The 23,942-nt window shown below is 41.5% G+C and overlaps 1 protein-coding gene across 5 annotated transcripts in view; it reads left to right on the top strand.

Moving 5' to 3' along the window:
* The first annotated feature begins 373 nt into the window (after nucleotides 1-373).
* Nucleotides 374-23,942, top strand: part of FERMT2 (fermitin family member 2) — a 95,012-nt gene continuing 71,443 nt past the window's right edge. For all 5 annotated transcript variants that reach the window (XM_034767861.1, XM_034767860.1, XM_034767858.1 and 2 more), the window contains exons 1-2: nucleotides 374-526; nucleotides 1,119-1,287. In XM_034767861.1, coding sequence (XP_034623752.1) covers nucleotides 1,131-1,287 — 157 coding nt within the window. In that variant the 5' untranslated portion in view covers nucleotides 374-526; nucleotides 1,119-1,130. The remainder of the gene's footprint in view (nucleotides 527-1,118; nucleotides 1,288-23,942) is intronic.

Below are 23,942 nucleotides of genomic sequence, written 5' to 3'. Positions count from 1 at the left end.
GGGGGTGGCCCCACTGGAGGCAGTGTGTGTGTGGGGGGGTGGCACTGGGGGGTGGCCCCATTGGAGGCAGTGTGTGTGTGTGGGGGGGTGGCACAGGGGGGTGGCCCCATTGGAGGCAGTGTGTGGGTTGGGGGATGGCACTGGGGGTGGCCCATTGGAGGCAGCCGGGGTGTGCGTGTGGCACTGAGGGGGGACCCCATTGGAGGCAGTGTGTGTGCGGGGGTGGCATTGAGGGGGGACCACATTGGAGGCAGTGTGTGTGGGGGGGCACTGAGGGAGTCCCCATTGGAGGCAGCTGAGTGGTGTGTGTGTGGCTCTGAGGGGGGCATACACACACACACCCGTGGGAGCCCCAGGGCTTTACCATTTCCCTGCCCCTATTATGCAGTATAGGAGGATTTGGGAATCCAACCCAGTGTCCTGCCTGTGGATACATACGCAGGCACGCACATCCCTGCTGCTGCATCAGCTTTATTGGAGTTTGCTGCCTTAAACAAAGCAATTTCTAGCAGCTCTTCCAAAGAGGGTGAGTAGCGCGAATAAGTAGCAAATGGGGGAAATCCAAGCAAGGGGTTAACAAGTGTTTGCCGGTCACGAAGGGGGGGAGGGAATGACTGCACAATGGAGCGATGGGAGGCTTGGGAGTATTAAGGAAGACCTAGGAAAATGCTAGTGACTCCTGTGATGCAGATGTAAATCTGCTGGAACTGTTTTCTTATGTAGTGTAGGACAGATACTCCTGCTTCTCGCTCTCTTCGGCTTGCATTTTTGTTACTGTAGTTGTGTAGTTGGAAGTTATGCACTTGGTGGCAGTCAAACAAAATGTGCTTTCTGCACCCGTGTCCATTGCATAACTCAGTTTTTTTGTAAACGGAACCCTGTTGTGAGCTCTGATGTTTCTTTGCAGCCCTGGGTGGGGAGCTCCAGTTCCCTGGGCATGTATCCCTTCGCACAGATTTTCTTTTCTCTCCTTTGCTTTGCAATTTATCGTGACGAGATTAAATGATATTTTTCCATTAGGGAACTCTTACTTTCTAGATTGTGCGGGAGGGAAGAGACCCATCCCCTGAGCAAGCCCTTCTGTTGGCTAATGAATGCCATTTCCTTTGCTCTCACAGGAAGAAGGAACGATGGCTTTGGACGGTATAAGGATGCCAGATGGCTGCTATGCAGATGGGACGTGGGAGTTAAATGTCCATGTGACGGACCTGAACAGAGATGTTACCCTGAGAGTCACAGGGGAGGTGCACATTGGAGGGGTTATGCTGAAGTTGGTGGAAAAACTTGGTAAGTTGTAATTAGGGGAAAAGGTGTGGCTCTTCATGTAGCTGAATGGCTCTTCTCCATGCATGGTGGGGTTTACACATCTCTGTCACTTATGGAACAGATTTTTTTTTGTAAATCTGGTTACCAAAGCTCAGGTGTGTGGTTTGTTTGTTTTTTAATGAGAAATCTGTTGTAACTCAAGTGTTGTCTATAATGAAAATGGCCCAAATTGTTTTTGTTCAGAATGCATAGTATTTACACATACAAGTGAACATTAAACTGTCATTTACAAGTGAACCATATTGGTGTATTTTAAAATCTTAATATTGAAATTAATTTTTGCATCTCTTAACTCTGAGTATCTCAAAATAACTTAATGTGCCCCTGATTAGCTGCTTGATCTCTCTCAATTATTAATCTGCTAGCAAACTTTTTGATGCAAAGAATTGGGGGAAACTTATTGTAGATGTGTGTGCATTCCTGTGCTCTGTATGCTTAACACACTCTAAGAGGTAGATTTAATTTTGTAACTTTAAGGTGCTGAATACATTGTGAAATGCGTTTGAAGTATTAGAGATCAAATCTACAGGAGAACCTCAGAGTTCTGAACTGACCAGTCAGCCACACACCTCATTTGGAACTGGATGTATGCAATTAAGTAGCAGCAGAGACTGGGGGCGGGGGAGCAAATACAGTATGGTATTGTGTTAAATGTGAGCTTAAAAAAAGATTTGACGTGGTAAGGAAACTGTTTCTGTGCTTGCTTCATTTAAATTAAGATGGTTAAAGCGGCGTTTTTCTTTTGCATAGTGAAGTTTCAAAGCTGTATTAAGTCAATGTTCAGTTGTAAACTTTTGGAAGAACAACCATAATGTTTTGGTCAGTGTTATGAACAACCTCCACTCCCGGGGTGTTCGTAACTCTGAGGTTCTGCTGTAGATGAAAGTCCATTCATATTGCAACTAGAAAGTTCACTTGGTCCCATATTTGTTATAAATCATAATACCTTGCAAAGTACTAATATTACATGCTTTGAGTGGGGAGAGAGGTCTGTTATACGTGGGGTTTTGTGGTATGTTTAGGCAAGTAAATTGTCTCAGATTATGAAACCCTATGATAAAAGGCAGACGCGAACATTCTATGACTGGGCTGGCAAACCTTTAATGAGAATTTTTTAGGGATGTGTTTGTGAGACAAGGTGGGTGCAGTAATATATTTTATTGGACCAACTTCTGTTGTTGAAAGATACAAGCTTTCTGTTGTATGCAATTATTAAGCTTATTAAAGTGTTCGTTTTTTTTCTGCCTGCTGGTATTTTGAAGGGGTGGGGCAGCATTTGACTAGTTTTGACTGTTCTGGAGGGTTCCAACTACACATGGTTTGAGTAGTAGTACATTAACTTCTAGGAAATTTTTGTAGACTGTTTCCTGGTTTTATAACTAACACTGATCCAATTTTTTGAATTAGACCATATCCTGAGGCTTTTCCAATTCTTCTTCCTGTTAAAGTCCGCAGTTAGGGCGCTGGTGGGTAGCGACAACTGCCTGTAATGCTGACCAGTGTTGCGTTGCGTTGTCTTGTTTCCTGGAACTCCCCATCTGTTTGTATCCATTTGTTGAGTCTTGTATTATACTTCGATTGTCAGCTCTTCGGGGCAGGGATTGTCTCTTTCTTCTGTTTGTACAGCTCCTAGCACAGGGGTGGGCAAACTACGGCCTGGGGGCCGCATCTGGCCCTCCAGGCATTTTAATCTGGCTCTGAGCTCCAGCCAGGGAGCAGGTTCTGAGGCTTGCCCCGCTCCAGCGCTTGCCCTGCCCTGCGCTCCAGATGGGGAGCGGGGTCGGGGGCTTGCCTCACTCCATGCAGCTCCCGAAAGCAGCAGCATGTCCCTCCTCCGGCTCCTATGTGTAGGGGCAGTCAGGGGGCTCTGCGCGCCACTCCTGCAGCTCCCATTGGCTAGGAACTGCAGCCAATGGGAGCTGCAGGAGTGGCGCCTGTGGACAGGGCAGCGCACAGAGCCGCTTGGCTGCACCTCCGCAAAGGAGCCAGAGGGGAGACATACCGCTGTTTCTGGGAGCTGCTTGAGGCAAGTGCCGCCCAAAGCCTGACCCCCTCCCACACCACAGCCCTGATCCCCCTCCGAACCCCATCCCGGAGCACCGTCCTGCACCCCCAACCCCTCATCCCCAGAGCCTGCACCCCCAGCTGGAGCCCTCCCACATCCCAATCCCCCATTCATGACCCGCTGTACAATTTCCATATCCAGATGTGGCCCTCAGGCCAAAAAGTTTGCCCACCCCTCTCCTAGCACAACGGGTTCCTGGTCCATGACTCCTAGGCTGATAATACAAATAATTAGGAGTAAGGGTTGCAGTAGTCCATTCAGTTCAATAGAACAGCTCAAATGAATAAAGGTTTCAATTAGGACCAAATCCTCCATGATCAAATATAGAGGGCAGCATCAGAACATCCAAATAACCTTCAATTTCACACCTGGACAAAGGGCCCATTTGTGTGGGTACACTAAAAGGAAAATCTGAACCAAGAGGCGTAGAATAGCTGGTTGTATTTCAAAGAAGAAATGAGCTTTTGTATACGGGGTGAATGCCATTTTACAATCTACTGTCTGTGAAACTAAATTTTTTTAATGTTAAACTTTCTGCCTTAGTAAGAATCTCTGAAATCTAATAGTCAAAATGAAGAGCTAGGTACATATTGTGAAACTCTTATCAGTGGTCAGCTATTTTTTTTTTTTCTTTTTTTTTTTCCCCTCCTCAATATGGTTGAGGCAGATTAGTATAATCGTTCAAAGAAAATATTAATATGAATTGCCTGGCACATGGCTATGGCGGTCTAAGCTGAGCTGTCTCTCTTGGCTATGCCTACAAGTCATACTTAAACAGATCTGCATTGCTTTTATTTTTATATATATATAATATATATATATATATATAAAAAGCCATCCTGCACAATACTAAGATTTTCATACTGATATACTAATGGTTTGAAGTTGAAGGAAGGAAAAGGCAGATATAAATATACTTGCTTCAAAAGGAAGCAAGTGTTTGCATGAAGCATTCTTGTTCTTGAAGTAGCTTTGGCTCTGTAGAAAGTTTCAATAAGCTATTTTTGTGCCCCAGCTACCCAGGGAATCTACTGAAGGTGACTGCAGCTGTTTTTAGGACTCAAAAAACCCAGTCAATTAGCTTCTAGAAAACCACTGACTATCATGTAATGAATAAATAATGTTTCCCTCTATCTTTATATTGCATTGATTAGAATGGTTATAAACTTACAAGAAAGATAGAAAGCTGTTTAAATACAATAGAATGGTTTAAAGCCCCCTATTCAGGAAAGCCAAATTGACTTCTGTGGGGCTATTCATGCTTAAAATTCAGCACATACTTAAGTGCTTGGCTAAATTGGGATCTAAAATCAGTAACCTCACTGGTTGAAGTGATTCAGAACATGCATAGCTCAAGCAATGAGTTGTCTTGTGTAAACTGCATTTTATTCAGAACCACAGTTTGGGACAGAGGCGTAGCGAGCGCCCTCCGTACCCTCCGACCGGAGGGGGCCCCGCAAGGAAGGGGGCCCCTAAAAGTGGCAAAATAAATACCACATTCCAGTTTCTGCATTGTAAGGGGCCCCGCCCGGACATATGTTCGGAGGGGGCCACCGTTTGGAGGGGGCCACGTTCTTTGTTGCTACGGCCCTGGTTTGGGAGGGAAAAAAAAAGTGGAAACTGCCACTTTTCTGACCCCAGAGAAAGGTATGGATTTCATATCTGAACATGGGCTTATTTCTGGAGGGTGCACATACACCCATCTAAATAATTCTACTCCAACTCTGATGGTCACACCCTTCAGGTTTTTTTAGATTGTCTTCTTCCTTCCATCTCCTTTATAGCTTGGCTAAGTAACAACATATTTAGCTCCTTTAATCTTTCTGCAAGTCAGTTCTTTTAGCTCACTAACTCTTTGAATTCCCTCCAATTTGTCAGTAACTTTCTAACCATGAGGTGCACAGAACTAGCTGTGATATTCCTGGTACAGTCACAGCAGGGAGATACAGAAAAGGCACTAGTGCCTCTCTGTTCTGACATCATTGCTTCTCTGCGTAGCGTGCTCACACACAGTTGTATTGGCTTCCCCAGTCCCCCTTGCTCATAGTAAGTCTATGCTAGCCTGTCCGCTATCAGCCCTTGGTTTCTTTCAGTACTATTTTTTCCTAATGCCTCCCTTCCAATGACTTATCTGTATCTTGGATTATTTTCCCCACAGATGTATTAGCTTACGTCTTTCCAAGTTAAAATTCTCATCATGTTATGCCCATATTTTTAACCTCTGCAGGTTCTTTTTTAATTTCTTTGTCTTTGCTGGTGTCTGCAACATCTCCAATGATCGTAACATCCAAATGTTCGTAACATGCTTTGAAGTCCTTCCTTCAGATTGGTAATGGAAATCTTAAAGGGACTTCCTCTGCTTAAAAAAAATCACATTCTGTATGAATATTTTTGAGGCTTTTGTTATGAGTAATGTCTAAAATTACTATACACTGTCTTATCTGTTTTCCAGAGTCTTTTGGCTTTGTGTATTTGACAAGGCTTTTGTCTAGTCACTTAGCTGGGAGAAACTGGTTCCCTAATCCCGCAGTTGGACATGCAAGTGGATTCTGATGCTCACCCAGAGTTCCACTGAAGTTAAGGAGGTTCAGTATGGGTGTAGGGGCGCACCCACCCAGTCGATCCAGTTACAGGATGGGAGCCTAACTGAAAAGACTTGTCTAAACATCAGCAACGGAGCAGAACTAAGCATATTGTCGTCTTTGAGGAGCAAGGTAGGGGAGGAAAGTGTCTCTTCTCTTCTGCTCAGCAGCTTGGGGAGGAAGGTTGCAGAGGCACCATATTTATATCTGACCACAACTAGTGGGCTCTTGATAAGTCTTTGATAAGAACTTTTGTTCTTTGTGGCTGAGAGCAAGGTTCGTGCAGAGTTTCTTGGTGAAAAAGAAAACGGTTTGTAATATCTGGGAGGTCTGTATGTGTGCTTGAATTTTCACCCGGGTTCTGTCTTGGGGTGGGGGGTGGAGTAGAGAGGATTCTTCTCTTTCTTATTAGCTGAAAACCTGTAGGTCCTAGTGCCTTGTGTAAATTCATTCCTTGCCTGCAAGTATTGTGTGACTATTTTCAAATTTGAAAAGCTCACTGGGAGTACGCACAGAATAAAAGCTAGCTACCTTGTTCCAGGCAATGATTTAAAAAAAAAAAAAAATCCAAGCAGCAGATGAAGATCCTGGTTACCCAAATGAATTACAACAGTTTGCTTGCCTGCTATTAGTGGCCCCCACTTGGATTCAGTCATCTCTGTAATGTGAAACATGCCATGTTTTTGGCGAAGTCTTCTCTGCAAAATAAAATGAAAATACTGACCCTTTAAGAATACCAGCATTTACTGCCTAGTCCAGACTATAATATGCTTCTAACCAGCTCTATAAATACTGGGTAAAAGCATAAATTGTAGTACAGTAAATGTGTCCATTAATCTAATCTTATTGTGACACATTATGCATAATCATGCAACTGTTGATTCAGCATATGATACTGGGTTTTATTGAATAATAGCTTATACCAAGTTGAGCCCTTGTCACAAATGACCGTGAAGTCCAGTTTTAGGCCTAGCTGTGCTTTTTTAATGGATTTGTATCCATCCTGTTTACAAAACGTCAGTTTGGTAAACCCCTAGAATACTAAAAAAAACCCAATCTAGAATGTCTGAAAAAGCTGTCCTCTGCTAGGAAACAACCCTGCACAACTCTTCTCTCCGTGCTATAAATATTGCATACTGATTCTTCAGTTTACTAGAACCATGATTTCTTTGTGGAGGCTGGGACTTGCTGTCAAAATGGCAGGAAACTCATGCTGGCCACTTTTTCAGTGGCTTTTGAGAATCGTGCAGTACTTCACTTTCTGCATATAGTTAAGCTTGGTGTCAGTGAGTGCAAAAGGGGAGGGAAATGAACAAAGATTTGAGACAACTTAATGATGCACTTAAAATACTTGCAAATTAAAACTTTCCCAACTGCAAATGCATGCAAGAATCTTTCAGGGATGGCTCAAAATGAGAAGTATAATTAATGGATAAATTATATGTCCAGCAGAGACAGGAAGTGGACAAGTCATGTTTGGCAGATGTGATTTAAGACAGATAACTTAAATGTACGCTGATTAGATTTATAAACTATACTTACAGAATTGTGCAATGAAAAATTGTTGGGTCCCTACTCTTAAGGTTATGACAGTGAGTCTGTGTGGAGGTACATGCATGTTAGAATCAGAGGGTCTGTGTTTTGGGGTGGGAATGCATTAGCAGTGTCTAATAAAAAGTTTGTTTTGTTTAAAAAGTAGGGTGTGGACTAAAGAGAGCTGTCTTTGGAATTTTGGTGCTTTTTTGGGGTTGAAAGTAAAGGGTCTAAACTTGAAATCCTGAAAGTATTTTTCATTCAGGCAGACAAATGTGATTAAGAGGATAATTCTGGGGGTGTGTATGTGTCTTTATGTATGTTGTAGTACCTCAGTCTGTATGGACATCTTGGGTCTGCATCTGCCAATGTGAAGTTGAGTACCATGCTGTTGACTGTGTAGTGGCTGTCATTTTGGTCAGAGGAAAAGATAAGGTCTTCTAAGACCTCTGCTTTTTGTGCATCAGGACCATGGTTTGTAGAAGTATGGGACACTTTTTTAAACCCGGTGTTCTACCTTGGCAAAATTTTGCCCTGTCTCTTCTCTTGATGAGTTGTCAGTCTCTGGTGTGGTGGTCGCTCCTCACTGGTGCTATATTTGTGCAAGGCTGTTTCCAAAATGAGTGGTGTTTAAATGTAAAACATTCTGTCTGCGTAACTGGTACTTTTTGGGTGCCAAAACTTTGAAATGTGACCTCAATTCATGAAATCCATGGAAAAATACAGCGGAGAATCTGTTCTTTGGAGATAGAACTTTGTTCTTTTTTGCATATTACATTGCCAGTAAGTTTAGCTATACCTCTTTAGGAAGATCAATTGTGCAATTCAAAGCATTAGCCTACTTTGTGTCATGTTCATTTTTGTCTTAATGGAGCACTTAGAGGGTTATCAATAAAACACCAAGAAAGCGCAACATTATTGATTTACCAATTTTGTGTTTGAGGTTTTACAGTACTAGATAAGTGCTTGCAAATATTAAGACTTAATTCAGAAGATTGTCTTGAACTTGTAATAAATCCCTTTTAAACAATTATTTAAGATTAATAATAAAAACCAAATCTGAACTGATCACACAACAATTTTTCTGTTGCATAGGTTACAGAATACAATCACAAATTATTCAGTCTTTTCTATTTTTCCATATATGTACCATTTATTTTGAATTTCTATAAGATGACTTAAGGATAGTTGGGTGATCAAGTGTACTTTCCCATAATACAAGAGAGGGGCACTCGAAATCTAAAACGGAACAAACATAGTTTTCCCCTTTATAGCCATCATTTCCTTGTACATTGGTAATCTGCCCTGGTGGAATGAGCCAAAGCATTTTTTCAATAAAGATTAGCTGTTTCTAGGGGCATGTCTACACTTACTTCTGGAGCGATCAGCCCAGCAGGGGTCGATTATCGTGTCTAGTGAAGACATGATAAATCGATCGCCGAGTGCTCTCGCGTTGACTCTGGTACTCCACCGGCGCAAGAGGCGCAGGTGGAGTCGATGGTGGAGTGTCAGCAGTCGACTTACCGCAGTGAAGTCACTGCGGTAAGTAGATCTAAGTACACTGACTTCAGCTACGTGACTAATGTAGCTGAAGTTGTGTAACTTAGATCAATTCCCCCTCTCCCTCCATCCCCCCCAGTTTAGACCAGGTCTAGGAGTAAGAGCATCTACATTTTTTAACTTTGGACAAGTGGTGGGGTGTTTTTTTTTTTTTTTTTTTGTTACAAGAGCTGCAAAGTCTTACTTTTGGTCATAAGCTGATCATCAGCTTAGTTTTTAAAGCAGTTTCCTTCTGACTTAACAGTTTAGTCAGACCTTAAGACTGATATTGTGTACCTAAACATCTTGTAGATATACATCAGTTTTCTTTATATGAGCCCTGTAGATATATTTGCAAAGAACTGCTTATGTTCTGTTTGAGGCATAGTAGTAAGTTGTCTCAGTATAATGTGATAAATGGTTCAACGTGCTAAAATTCCATAAATTTCCTTCCTAAACAGGAAATGACTTGTGCAGTTTGGCATGCTCACTCTTCAAGCCGTATTTGCTGCGAAACACAATTCTAGCTCTTGAATCTGTCTTGAGCAAAAAGCATTCCTGAAAGATTCAGTACTTGTAGTGATTTGGATTTTCCTATATATTTTCATCTCAAGAGGTCACTTTTTAAATAACCGTGGTTAAAATGGTCTGTCAAGATGTATGTTAATGACCACAAAGGACACCTACCAAAGGCCAGGAATGGAGGACCAAATTAGTCTTCTTTCAAAAACTGCCCATTATGAGGGCAATGGTATCTTCTAAATATTCTTTAAACTGTCAGGTAGCACTTAAGCAAACAATTTTTGCTTTCAGGCAAGAAAAAAACCACTATTTCTAGACCATAATGGCCTTAATATAAAATGAATTTTAATATTGCCAACTAATTATCTTTACTTCTGACCCATGGTGAATCTCTCCCTTGAATTAAACACTTCAGTTTTTGGTATAAACAAGGCAGGCTTTATTTTTATAACCACTAAAAGAGAGATGAGAAAATGGAAGTATATCTTTAATGTAACCAGTTAATCATACATGCTTAGGGCTAGATCCTTCACATGGATCCAGGTGGGGCTCCCACACGGAGCCCTTCTGATGACTTCAGTGGACGGCCTTGCAGGCACAATGATTTGCATAGGCTATGAAGTGGGCTACTTGCGGCTGATGAAATGGGCATTTACCCACGAAAGCTTATGCTCCAATACTTCTGTTAGTCTTAAAGGTGCCACAGGACCCTCTGTTGCTTTTTGCATAGGCTATGTTACTTAAACCCAGACTTTCTTACCACAAGGGGAATTGTTCTGCTATGTCCCCAAATGTCTGAGAAACTAAAAAAAGGCGTTCAAAGAACGACTTAGCTTCACAAAGCTATGAAATTTTGGCAAAGCTATTAATTGACTTCACCAATATATTGCAGATGTCTATATACAACGTTTAAGTACCTAAACCCAAACCTGTTTATCAATCTGTCCTTTTTGGTTTTTGTTTTTCAATCCAAGTGGAGCCAAACAGACTAAAAGAAGTGCCTCAGAGTTTAGATAAGGGCCTCTCCTCCCTGTACCACCTGCAGAGGTGGGAGGAGAATTCCCACAGATCTCAGTTGTCTGCTTGTATTTGGTTCATTTTATTGTTAGCAAGATATCAAATGCTATCTATTTAACTTCAAATTAACTGCTTGCTTGAAGCAATGAGGTCTTGTAGTTTCCCTTCAACATAAAGCCTTGCCGGATTAGAAAGAAAAGTGGGAGCTGGTTGGCTTAAATAGGTTGCTACAGTCTCTCACGAATACCAAAGCACTAGTTTGTTATACCACAGACAGGAAATTGTTGGGTTACAGTTTAGACCCAGCCCAAATCAGTAGTTTCCTCTTAAGACTTTCGAGTTTCTGTTTTACGTAATGTGTTAGTCTGACTTATTTTAGAAATAGTTTTTAAAAAACCCTCATTAAAGCAATCCATGTTCACATACTTCCCTTTTTCTCCCTAGCCACTGGCATATCTAGCCATTGCATTTTCCAGCTTTCTAGTTTACTAAAGCACAAATTTCAATCAAACCTGCAAAAATACTAAGATTTTTATAGGAATACTGTAGTGACTGGTACCTTTTTTAAATAGTAGTTAGTGTTACACACATTTCCTGTATTTAGTGGTATTTCATACCTTTCTGTGTGTTTAGAAATGTATATCAAAAATATTTCATTAGTGGGACCATACAAATACCTCTATCTCGATATATGCATCAGAAGAAGTGGGCTGTAGTCCACGAAAGCTTATGCTCTAATAAATTTGTTAGTCTCTAAGGTGCCACAAGTACTCCTGTTCTTCTTTTTGCGGATACAGACTAACACGGCTGCTACTCTGAAATCTATCTCGATATAACGCTGTCCTCGGGAGCCAAAAAATCTTACCGCATTATATTGAACTTGCTTTGATTCACCAGAGAGTGCACAGCTTTCCTTCCCGCCCCCCCCCGCCCCAATGCACTGCTTTACCGCGTTATAGCCGAATTCGTGTTATATCGGGTTGTGTTATATCGAGGTAGAGGTGCACATTTGTACCTAGATATGTATGTGGCTGGAATTTGTTTAGAAATTATTGAAGTGTAGCTATCTCCATTGTGGCATACTCTTTGATAATTTGATTAATAAAGACTTATATTTAATCACTTTTTAGATATGTATTAATGTGGCTTGTTCAGGACAGCTATTTTGCTGATGCTTCATCATATAAGATGTCATGCTGGAAAGTAAATTGAAATGCACATCCACTGATAGTGGGAGGAAAAACTAACACTAGACTGCAACGTCCCTTTCCACACCCATGTAAAATCTGTTTCTCCTTCAGTCAACTGAGATGCAGACTGAGACAAAGTTTGTCTGGAGTCTTTATCCATTCATGGTTGATTTTTAACATTGACTTGTTTTCCCATGGAGTTGTGTGGGGGAGAAAGAGGACTTTAATTCTTCTGGGAGTTGGGTGGGGGGGATGTTTGACACGAACACTGTTCTACAAACTTCCCATTACAATTTCACTGGTAGCAATGGTTTGAGCACCAGTGTAGACTGGTTCCTAGTGTGTGAACTAGAGCTGGTTGGGATTTTTTTTTTTATACTAAATGTTTATTAGAAAATGCTGATTTAGTTGAACTGAAGCTGTCCTTGGGAAAAGTTTGGTTTTGATGAGTTTTTGTTTTTGAAGTAAGTGGGGGGAGGGGAGAGGGGAGAAAGGGAGTTGTTGAAACGTGTCCTGCTTCAACACATCTAAATGAAAAAGTTAAGGGGTTGTTTGGTTTGGCTTGGTTCAAAATGACTTTGCATTTTAAAATTTAACTATAAGGAGAAAAAAGTGTATGTTGACCCAATCTGAAATTTCTTTTAATATGTGAAAACTTCCAAGAGTTTGACTTTTCATGGGACAAAAGTCTCAATCTTAAATTCTTGTGCACTGAGAGAACCATTTCCCTCTAAGCTCTAGTTTTTCACCATTGCGTTGTCAATACCTGCTCTGACACTGTGGCAAAAATGCTGGTAGCAGCCTGTCCACAGTAGCACTCTGACTGTTGCTACTTTGAGTGAGTGCTAGGAATTGCAGGCGACTTGAAGAAGACTTGCTAGTGTCCATGTAGACCGCAAGATTGACATTCTCCTATTCACAGAACCATAACAGCCTGGGCAGCAGCATTGCAGTCTTTCTGCAAGACAGCGTAGGGCACATGCAACGGTGGTGGTGGTGTTAGGTGAGAGAGCTGCTTGCTCTCCATAGCCATTCAGTCTTTGGCCTCTGAGAGGTTGTGTTACAAACACCACCCCTGTCTCTTGGGAACTTTATAGATCAAAAATCAATCTAATATAAACTATTTATTAAATATTAATCTGTACTAGCTGTTTTTCTGTCAGCATGTGTGCACTTTCTGGGAAGGCTTAATTGCTTAAATTTAAGTGAAATTTGAAAGGTCACAATCTTACTGAACGCCACTATTGCTGATGTTACATATAGCCTGATTTAAAATAACATCCAACTTCAAAGTTTGGTCTGGAACATCACTACTGCATTGGCGCAATATAAAGGCACATTAAAGGACAAGTTTGTACTATAGACTTTACAACAAGTAACACAAAGAACTTGGTGCTGTGCTAGATTTGTGGGCTTGACAGAGATCCAGAGGAGGGGTGGTAGTGCAAACATGGCTTTGCACCATGTTTGTGGCTCCAGATTTCTGAGCCAGCTAGGAACCACCCCCGCTGAAGACCATTCTAACTTATGCTTAGCTACCTGCAGCCCCAAGAGGCTATTTCAGCAGCCAAGAATAGCTATAATTGAGAAAGGGTCTGGCCGCACCTCCTTTCCCATGTCATGCCCCCACTGAGTTACCATGTCCACCCGAAGAAGACCGCAGCTAAAGTTAAAATGCACACCAATCTTCTTAGCAAACTGGCAGGCTCGTCATGGGGTGCTCGTGCTCCAACTTTGCGGCTGTCAGCTCTTGCCACCTCGTATTCGGTGGCGGAGTACTGCAAATCAGTTTGGAGTCGATCGTCCAACACCAAACTGGTGGATTCACGGTTACATGCTGCCATGCCTATCATCTCTGGCACCCTGCGTCCGACTCAACTCCCATGGCTCCCAGTTCTGAGCAATATCGCTCCTCCTCACATCAGACGAGAGGTTGCCACCGGCAAGTTACTGGAGAAAGTTCGCGCCAACTCCAGCCTGCCGCTGCACAATGACCTTGTTAAACCACCAGCTGCACATTTGCTGTCACATCGCCCATTATGGTCTCATCCGCCACGCCAGCATGTTAGGGCAGAAACATTCTTGCCGAGAGGAATAGATATCTGTTATAATCCCCCAACCAGTCCCTCCTCGCCAACCCCACAATTTGCCCGCCTGGTTTTGAGCTGCCCCGTCGCCAATGGTCCCTGTTGAACAGGTTCCAGACCGGGCAAGGTCTCTGTGCAGCCAACCAGTGTCGCTGGGGCCTTTGTGACAGCCCTTTGTGCAGCTGCGGCGCAACACAGATGATGACGCACATTGTAGATGAATGCCTGCCTACTAGGTTCAGCAGTGGGCTAGAAGAACTGCATCACGCCACTGAAGATGCCACCGCTTGTCTAGAGGACTGTGCACACGCTAAATAAATACACAAATAACAAAATACATGGGTTTTTGCAAACCCTTGTATTTTCTGTTACTTGTATTTGTCTCTTAAAAAAAAAAACTGGATAAATGTTTTTTTAATTCTTGACAAAACATATTTAACATATATACCAACACAGGTTAATGATCTTTATGGCTCTCTTTATGTGATGTGGTATTTGTATTTCACTTCTTTGCAAGTAATGCAGAGTGTATTGAAGCAAGACCTGTTAGTGTCTTGGTGAATTTGATTTCCAGATGTGAAGTGACTAGTCCTTTAACATGCAAAAAATGTTTCCTTTCTATAGCTTATTTTTAAAGTAACCATCATTCTCGTTTGAATTTACCCTCTTCCTCCAAAAAGAGAAATTGTGTGCAAGTAATGTACCTAAATGTACTGATAAAGCTTCTCATCAAAGCCTGTGTTTGAAGTACTGTGTGAACTGGCTCATTTAACTGGCAGTAGAATACCGTTCTGTTACAGTGTGTATTGTAACCACTAATAGAAAGCAGTTTATTGAAAAGCAGCATTTGAGCTTCCTTCTACCAGCTGTCATTAGGCTGAAAATTATGATTTTTATAAACCGTGGCAGCATTGTGACATGTCAGAGATTCAGTATTCATTTTAGCATCAAAATACCTGTCTAGTTTTAAAATGAATTTTCTATTCAATATTTTTTTAAACAAATTTTTCCTCTTCTGCTTCTTAAAGCATTTCTGACTGTGAACAAAGGTATTTTGTGTGCTCCCCAGCTGTGTGCACAAAATGTTCAACACAAGTACATGCAATGCAGGCATGTGATAAAATTCACATCCATTTTTTCTAAAAATGGTGTGGCTTACAATTTTGATGTTTTGTTCCCATATGCTATGGTCATAAATAACGACACTTCAACAAGGTGATAGTTGCATACTTGTTACAAAATGTCAGGTGGGATTTTTCTTTTAAGCTTCTAGCCTTGGCGGTTATAGATATATACTTCACAAAATGCATAGGTTTACATTTTTGTCTGGTCTACAAACGGACTATAAAAACAACATCAAGATCGGGGTGGGCAATAATTTTCGAGGGGGGGCCACTCCACGATTTTTTTGCTAAGTTGTCACAGGCTGCACATTTCTACTATATTAATGGAGGGGGTGCGGAGTGTGGGAGGGAGTTTGGGTGCAGGAGGGGAGGGGGTTCTGATCTGGGGCAGAGGATGGGGTGCAAGGTGCAAGCTCTGGCTGGGAGGTGCTTACCACAGGCAGCTGTCAGCCGGCGGTGCAGTGGGGCGCTCAGGCAGGCAGCCTGCGTGCTGTGGCCCTATGCCACTCCTGGAAGCGTCCGGCTGCTGGCACCGTGGCAAGTCTCTGTGCGCCCCTTGCAGGGAGGAGGGCAGCAGGTCTCCGTGTGCTGCCCACCCCCACAAGTGCTGCTCCCATTGGCCGGTTTCCGGCCAGTGGGAGCTGTGAGCACAGTGCTGGGGGCAGCGTGCGGTGCCGCCTCCCCTTTGCCCCCTCCCCAGCCAGGGGCACGCAGAGACATACCAGCAGCCAGCCGCTTCTGGTAGCAGCATGGGGCCACGGTAGGCAGACAGCCTGCCTGAGTGCCCCGCTGCACAGCGAGACTTTTAGCAGCCCAGAGACCGTGACGGGTCAGCCAAAGAGCCTGGCAGGCCAGACAGAAATGTTGGACTGGCTGCATCCAGCCCACGGGCCATATTTTTCCCACCCCTGAGCAAGACCGAAGTCAGAATCCTGACATTTGTCACAAGTAGCATTAAGTGCTTTGTTACGGAACTGTGTACAGTGTGGACTTTTTTAAAATCAAAATTTACTTTTCTACTGCAAATTTAAAAAAAAAAAAAGTTTCCAAAAGACAACTTAGAACACACGAGATGAGAAATATATTTCCTATATTGTAAGTGTTGGCAATCAACCTAAATGCCAGGTTGAGCTACTAAAGGCTAGTCTACAATTGAAATGCTACAGTGGCACAGTGGGGTTCTTCCATTGGCATAGCTAATCCTCTGCCTGAGAGGCAGTGGCTAGATCAAGGGAAGACTTCTTCTGTCTGCCTAGTGCTTTTTACTCCAGAGGTAGATCAGCTTAACTATATTGCTGGGGGGAAGGGGGAAAAGGGGGGGTGGATTTTTCACATCCCTGAGCTATGTAGCTGAGTCAACTTAACTTTTGAGTGTAGACCAGGCCGCAGTTCCGAGGAAATAAGAAGAATGGGGAAGGCAAACGCTGCATTTGACAGACTCAAAAACATCTCCCTCAAGACAAAAACTGTACAAAGCAATTGTTATCGTCATAACAACATATAGCAGTGAGACGTGGCAACTTACCAAGAAAGATAAACTAAAGTTGGATGCATTTAATCACAAATGTCTGAAGAATATTGGGAATAACCTATAGAGATAGGAAGATGAATGAAGAAGTCAGAAAAATTACTGGACAAGGTACCCTCTCACGATTAATCTACAAAAGAAGACATCAGTGGCTGGAACATGTGCTGAGAATGAAAAAAGAACACTTACCAAATACCACCCTTGAATGGAAACCAGAAAACGCAAGAAGAGAGGAAGACTGTGAATAACAGTTCTGAACGACATCAAGCACCTCAACATGAAATGGGAAGATTTGGAGAGAAGGGCAGTTGACAGGCAAGGATGGCAAATGTGGGTAGCCCAGTGTGTGGCAAAGCACGGGATGGTCTAAGGTCTGGGCGCAGTAGTAGTGTCCTCTCTAGGTAATCCCACTGCTCAAGAATTAAGGTGCTCTACACCCTGAGTAAACATATTATCTTACTCCTTGGGTAGTCCCATTGGTACTACTTGAGTGAGTTAAGGGTATTACAGTCTGGCCCTATTAGGCTAAGTAATAGTGATTGCTCTCTGGTAATAGGTGCATTCCTTTAGTCAAGCAGTGACTACCTTTGTCTTACTAAACTACATGGCTCAGATAATAGTGAGAATTTGACTTTTTTTTTTTTTTCATTTCTGATTTGACAACTTATCAAACTATACTCTGTGAAAGCAACATTTTGTTAGATTTTAAATTAAAAATTCTCAGTAGCTTGTTTTAAGTATTTGAGCTTATTGGACAACAGTATTCCACACACTTGTTTGTGTGGTGGTTTTTGTTTTTTTTAATTGCAATTACAATTTATGACACTAAAACTTTTCTTGTGGCAGTTCAGGTCACTTGGCTAGCTCTGCATTCTTAGTAGCATGTGTGGTGGGTTTTTTTTTTTTTTTTTTTTTTCCCCCAAATAAATTGTTGGTGATACAGAATCCGTGAACATTAGGTAAAGGCAGAACAGGTTTCAATAAGCTGACTAAATAAGAAACTGCAAGTGGATTTTTCAAGCTCTTCTTTTGCCACCTGTTCTTGTTCCCTGATTATTTCAATTTAAGAAGCCTGCTGTGTAATGAAGTAGTCCAAAATTGAAAACGCTCGTTCTTCACCTGTGGCAAAGACCAGTGCAGGGGAAAAGCTGGTTTCTCTCCTGCAAACTGCGTTGACCTGTCTGGCCACAGATATCTTATCAGTTCAAAGGTTTTATTGATCATCCAAGAAATAGATATGGTTGCTTGAGGATGGGGTTTTGGTGTGCATTTTTAAAAATATGCTTGGGTGATCAGTAACATTTCTCCTGCATCGTGGCATTTATCTCCTTCTTATTTAGACTTCTTCTTTGATACTATGGGTTGAGAATCTGAGATTGAAGAAATGAACAATCATTTCACTCACTGCTTGTGATGTAGACTTGTCCTTGGGTATGTCTTGCTGCAGAGTCTCCTGAAGTTCCTTCTGCATTTCAGTAGTAGCAGTATAACCGCTTTCTGTTTAGTAGAGCTGGTCAATAGTTTTTGAAAACTCAATGACCAAAAAACAAATCTGAAAGTTTAACAGATCTGTTTAGTTTGGAGCCTATTTCAACCACTTTAGACAATCTAATCCACATGTCTTCCACACTTGTCTCTAGTTCTGTGGTTTATTACTTTGGCAAGTCGACTTTAAGTATTCTACAATTTCATTAAAAATTTTCTTTACTGGAGTATCAAGATCTTTGGCTAAAGATGTCAAGTAAGCATTGCAGCCACATGCAGTGAGTTTCATGCTTTGTCATTGGTCTCTACAAGATTCTTCTTTTCTGCCACGTTTGCAGGATTATTAACATCTGCACCCATACTAAACAAGAATTCTGATGTTACTTCTTTTGAACGGAGCATATCCTGATGTTTGTCAAACGTACATCCTCATCTCCTGTTGTCACATTTGCACAAATTATTGGACTATGATGGCGATAATTAAATATTTTATGATAGTGCCCAAAAGGCCCTTATTGGGATTGGGTCCCCATTGTGCTGGGCAAGAACAAGAATCATTCTCTGTATCCCTCCACCCATTGAGACTTGAGTTTTTCCCCTTTGGAAAGCTTTTGCAAATGCCTATCTCGTTGTTGTGTGCTGCATCTAGCAATTCTGTATGAATAATAAGAGTCCTGTCCTGGCACTGCGGACCGCATTGCACCCCAGAAGCAGCCAGCAGCAGGTCTGGCTCCTAGGCAGAGGCTCATGGCTCTTGCCCTCAGACACTGCCTCCCCGCTCCAGTGTTTAGGGTGGTGGCAGTTTGCCTAGGAGCTGGACCTCTGCTGGCCACTTCTGGGGTGCACCGCGGTGTCAGAACAGGTAGGGACTACCCTGGCAGCACCACCGATGGGACTTTTACAAGACCAGAGCCACCGCAACCCAGTGCCTTACATTTCGTGACCCACTACTGGGTCCCAACCCACAGTTTGAAAAACACTGCCCTAGGTGTTTCCATATCATAAATCCATCCCAAACGCCTAACTTCATCCCATAATAACTAAAAATATAATCTTAGGATTTGACACTCATGCTTGGTCTCAGCCCAAAGGGGTTTTGAAATACCTCTACCCCCATATAACACTACCTGATATCCGAATTTGTGTTATATAATGTGGTAAAGCAGTGCTCCGGGGGGGGGCTGCACACTTGGGTGGATCAAAGCAAGTTCGATATAACGCGGTTTCACCTATAACGCAGTAAGATGATTTTTGGCTCCAGAGGACCGTGTTATATTGGAGGTGTAGTTCAGTTATACTGATTGGGCTCTTGGTGGTAACATGACGAAAATGTGATTGCATTTAAAAAAAGTTGTCTCCAAGATGATTCAAATAGGTTTTCAAGCATCTGATTCTTTGTGGATTTGGTAGTCAATGAGGACTTTGTACCTCTGGCATATTTGGCTTACAAAGGTAATTGAAATATGAGGCAAAGGAAGTACAGAATTTTGTTCAAATGGTGTGTGTGTGTTTGTTTGTTTAATTTTGCCCATAGTACAGTAAATCAATTTGCTTATTGCTTTACTTCATTTGTCTACAGAGTATGTTAGCTCAAAATGAAAGTTCAGGTCCAGTTAAAAGATTAGCATCTCAGTATCCAAGGCGGTCAGTCAGAATGGTTGATTGTCTGCACATCTCCACTCATGTTATGAAACTCAACCCTCTGCCATATTTGATAATCTTTTAATGACAAATTTCTAATCTTCGGAGAAAAATTTTAAAGATGGATCCATTCCAGTGACATCTGTATAAATTTCACTCTTCATTAAAACCCACAAGTGAAAGGAAAGAGCCCAGCAGTATTTAAAAATAACTATTAATATTTAAATATCTTTCCTAAAGTCAATAAAAATGTCTACACTAATCACCAAAAGATCCAGACTTCTCACTGACTGAAACAAGGTCTTCATTAGCATTCTTGGCATTAAAATGTTTCATTGCTACTACCAAGCCGTGCATCTCTGTTGCACTTTTCACGTGATATGTAATCATTTTCTAACACTGCCAAATGATGAAGGAATCGCTTCAAAATATTCTCAGATGGCTAATTTTTTTTTTTAAATCTGGAGATACAAGCTCCCCCCCCCTTTTTTTTTTTGTGCGCGCACGCGCGCACACACACACACACACACACACACAACTGTACTGTGACTTATTGATGTAATACTGTTTTTAAAAAATAAATTTTCTGCAACTCCTATGTAAAAACAGTTGCTTTTGATAAGTGTTAAACTGTTTTCACTCTAGATCCAGAATTATTCACTGTTCTAGTTTGTTCTGCATCTTGTAGTTCTTTCCAGTGTACAGTGGCTACGTGTGCTACTAACAACTAGCAGGGCTTCAGCTCCTGGTTGTCCGGAGGTGTTCTTTCCCTTGGATCTCTTGCAGCAAAAATCCATCTCTCCCCCACACTCCACCCCACCCCAAACAGCTACATGTCAGCGCTCTCTTAAGTAATCTCAGTAGAAAGAGCCTGCAACTCCCTCTCGTCCCCACCCCATTTCCATTCCATGCATGCAAAAACATCTCTTCTCCCCCCCCCCCCCCCCCCGACTTCTCAGCAAGGACTGTACCCAGTCTAGGCAGCCAACTTGCCTTTTGGTGTTTTTGAATATTTAAAAAAAAAAAATAACCCACCCCAAAACAACCTGCATTACATATAATGCAGGTATTGGACTAGTTCTTTGATCAAAAGGTACTTGAACTTTTGAAGTCAAAATGTATCTGATTTCTCGTCTGATCCTAGTGAATATCTTCAATATTTATCTTGGCTTGTGGCCTTGAATGTCGTCCATGAACCTTTAAAATATTTTAGGAAAGCAGAAGTAATTTTTTTTTTTTTTTTTTTTTTTTTTTTTTAATCACTGCCTCTTCAAGAGCTAGAGTAGAATTTTTACCTCTTAGAATAAACTTTCCATCTAGCAATACTGTTACTAATTACAAGCCATCCTTGTTCCTTCAGTTCATGTTGGAGTAGGGTGACCAGATGTCCCGTTTTTAAAGGGACAGTCCTGTTTTGGGGGATTTTTTTCTTTATGTAGGCACCTATTACCCTCCACCCCCTGTCCCGTTTTTTCCACAGTTTCTATCTGGTAACCCTACGTTGGAGCTGACGCTAAACTTCCCTGAGACTTCTTAGGGACCTCGTGGCAAAACCCGAAGTTATAAAAAGGCACAAGCCCAGCTTAAAATTTAAAAATACAAAATGTTAAGATACCTTTTGAAGGCATCCTACTTCAGAGGACTTACTCTTCCCTCCTGTCATTATCCGTACATAAATTGGAATTGCTGCATCACTTAATTCTGCCTGAAATGACATAAGAGAGTCTAGTTTTAAAAAAGCACTCTCGCAATACATGCAAAACAATCCTTGCGTGGATTGTACTGTAGTCTCTATCAAATATAAGGTGTAAAAGTGATTTTTTTGAAATTATTTTTAAGTGGAAATAAATAAGGCTGGGTAGCATAACTTCATATATGTCCTTTAACTGCCTCTGAATAAAGGCCCTGATCATGCAACTTGACTCATGTTTGTGGACCTCTGTTACTTCATGGAGCCCCACTAGAAGTCAGTGGAACACCAAGGGGTGCAACAGGCTGCAGAAATGGGGTTGAACGCATGGGTCCTCTTTGTGAGAAGCCTTTGCCGCCTCACATCCCACAACATTTCCAGGTCATAGAGCAACATGGTCCCTGTTTGTGCCATTTCCTCCTTGTTTCCTTACTACTCCGTATGGAACAAGAGGAGGCTTGTGGAGTTTCCAATCCCTGTGTGCTGGCTATCATCATGGAGGGGATGAGCCAGGCCTGGTCACTGAATACTTATGAGAATTATTGTATATCTGAATTGTGGATTGGCTGCAAACTCTGTTAAATGCTAATATAAATTGACATTCCTCTGACTTCTGAGGCTGACTAGACTGAGTACAGTGATGCTTTCAAGGGCAGATCTGGTACATGGTGTTCAGCATTTGTGAACACTGGAATCGGGGAACCCATAACCTTTTCTAATGTGAATTCTGTGGACAAATAATTGGGCTAAGACTCTGGCCACTGCAGTTTTTTGTTTTTAGATTGGGATTTTGGGAACGACGGCTCTCTTGGCTTTTGTCTTGCAGCCTTTTTAAATTTTTTCGCTCAAGCTTGGAAGTCCGTGGTAGGGGCAGTGAAGGGAAAGTATTATCTTAACTAAATGTATTTGGGTTTTATTCTTAGCACTTTTTAAAAAGTTTCTAATAGCTATAACACATACTTGCAGAGATTTTGGCACATACTTATTCAAATGTATACAGAAACATAGTTCACAGTGGCATTTTGTTCAAAATCCCGTAAATGATTTGGGTGGTTAAACTGTCTAATGGGTTCATAGTATAGCAGTGGTTTCATCAGAGGCCTAGGCGTAAAATGAAACCTAGTGCTACTCGGCAGAAATGGCTTCCTGAGGTAATATTCATGGTTATTGCAGTTTCCTGTTATCTTATTCCACATATCAATATAGTGGAGGTTAACAGTTCGTCAGACACAGCATGCATTGGGGGGGAAGGGAATGGTATTTCTAGCCCCTGCTGGGTGAGATACACCTCTACCCTGATATAATGCGACCCAATATAACATGAATTTGGATATAACGTGGTAAAGCAGTGCTCCGGGGCGGGGCTGCGCACTCCGGCAGATCAAAGCAAGTTCGATATAACACGGTTTTTTTTTTTGCTCACGAGGACCGCGTTCTATCTGGGTAGAGGGGTGTGTGTGTGTGTGTATAATATATATATATATATATATAAAAATAAATTTTTTTTTAATCACACAAAAGTAAGATGTTCCCATTTTAAATATGGGATGTCCCAAAACAATGAGAATTGTCTGTTTAATGCAAGACTGTTGTATACAATTACTGAGAAGTCATGAATTTTCAGAGTGCCTGTCAAATAACATTAATACCTTCTATAGAAGGAATGAAAATATATCCTGTTGAACTGGAGAGGAAAGTTTCTTTTGAGTATATACCATGGCTCTCTAAACCTCTGACAAGGGACGTAAATTGGCTGATGTAAATTGTTTTTGAACAATTAGTCTTCCTGGAATAAATAGAAAGCTCTTTGCATATATTGACTGTAGAAGAGTGAGGCAGTGGCCTTCTTTTTTTTTGTGGGCCATGCAAGGGAATATGAGTAACTTAGAGTTTAGTTCTGGAACCATGCAAACTAATGAACCAGTCAATATAACTTTCAAAACCCTTCTAAATCTCTAAAGTGCCACTAGTAGAACAAAGCTTTTTACTTTCATGGTAGAAATATTCTTGCTCCTTTTTTTTCCCACTGCAACTATTGGAGCTGAAGATGACTTTTTAAATGCTATCTTAATTATGATATTTTGGTAGCTTACACATGTACCTCGTTCAAAAAATTAGTTTAATTTTGAAATACCTGCAAAGTGTACCCAGTGCGTTCATGTTTCTCCATTTATATCTGCCCTCTGAGTTTAATGTTGTACATGATTTTAATTCTGGGATTGGCAATCTAGGTTTATTTTTCTACTCCATGAATTCTGAATATGAAATAGTTCTATCTTAAATCCACCACTATCTGTTCTCATTGAGATGATGGATGGGCTAGCATGCCTATGATTGCAGTGGCAGACACCAGTATGAATTAATAGCCAAGGACATATTTTTAATATTTTATGCAGTAAACGGTCACCTTTTTGTCCTCCTGTCATAATGTTCTGCCCTTGGGGAGGTCTCTAGAACTACTGTGGGAATTGTAATGCTTGTCACATTTGAAAGACTGCTAGAATATATCTAGGTTTCAAGGTGAACAGCAACAAAGTCTACCACTGATTCTGTTGTTTTGCTATATAAAGATGGCCTCAAGTCTTCTTTTTTTTTTTTTTTTTTTTTTTTTTT

This window comes from Trachemys scripta, chromosome 4 (genome assembly GCF_013100865.1).
Source record: "Trachemys scripta elegans isolate TJP31775 chromosome 4, CAS_Tse_1.0, whole genome shotgun sequence".
In the NCBI taxonomy this organism is placed as follows: Eukaryota; Metazoa; Chordata; order Testudines; family Emydidae; genus Trachemys; species Trachemys scripta.
Note: the sequence above shows the minus strand (reverse complement) of the source record. Positions and strands in the feature narration are given on the sequence as shown.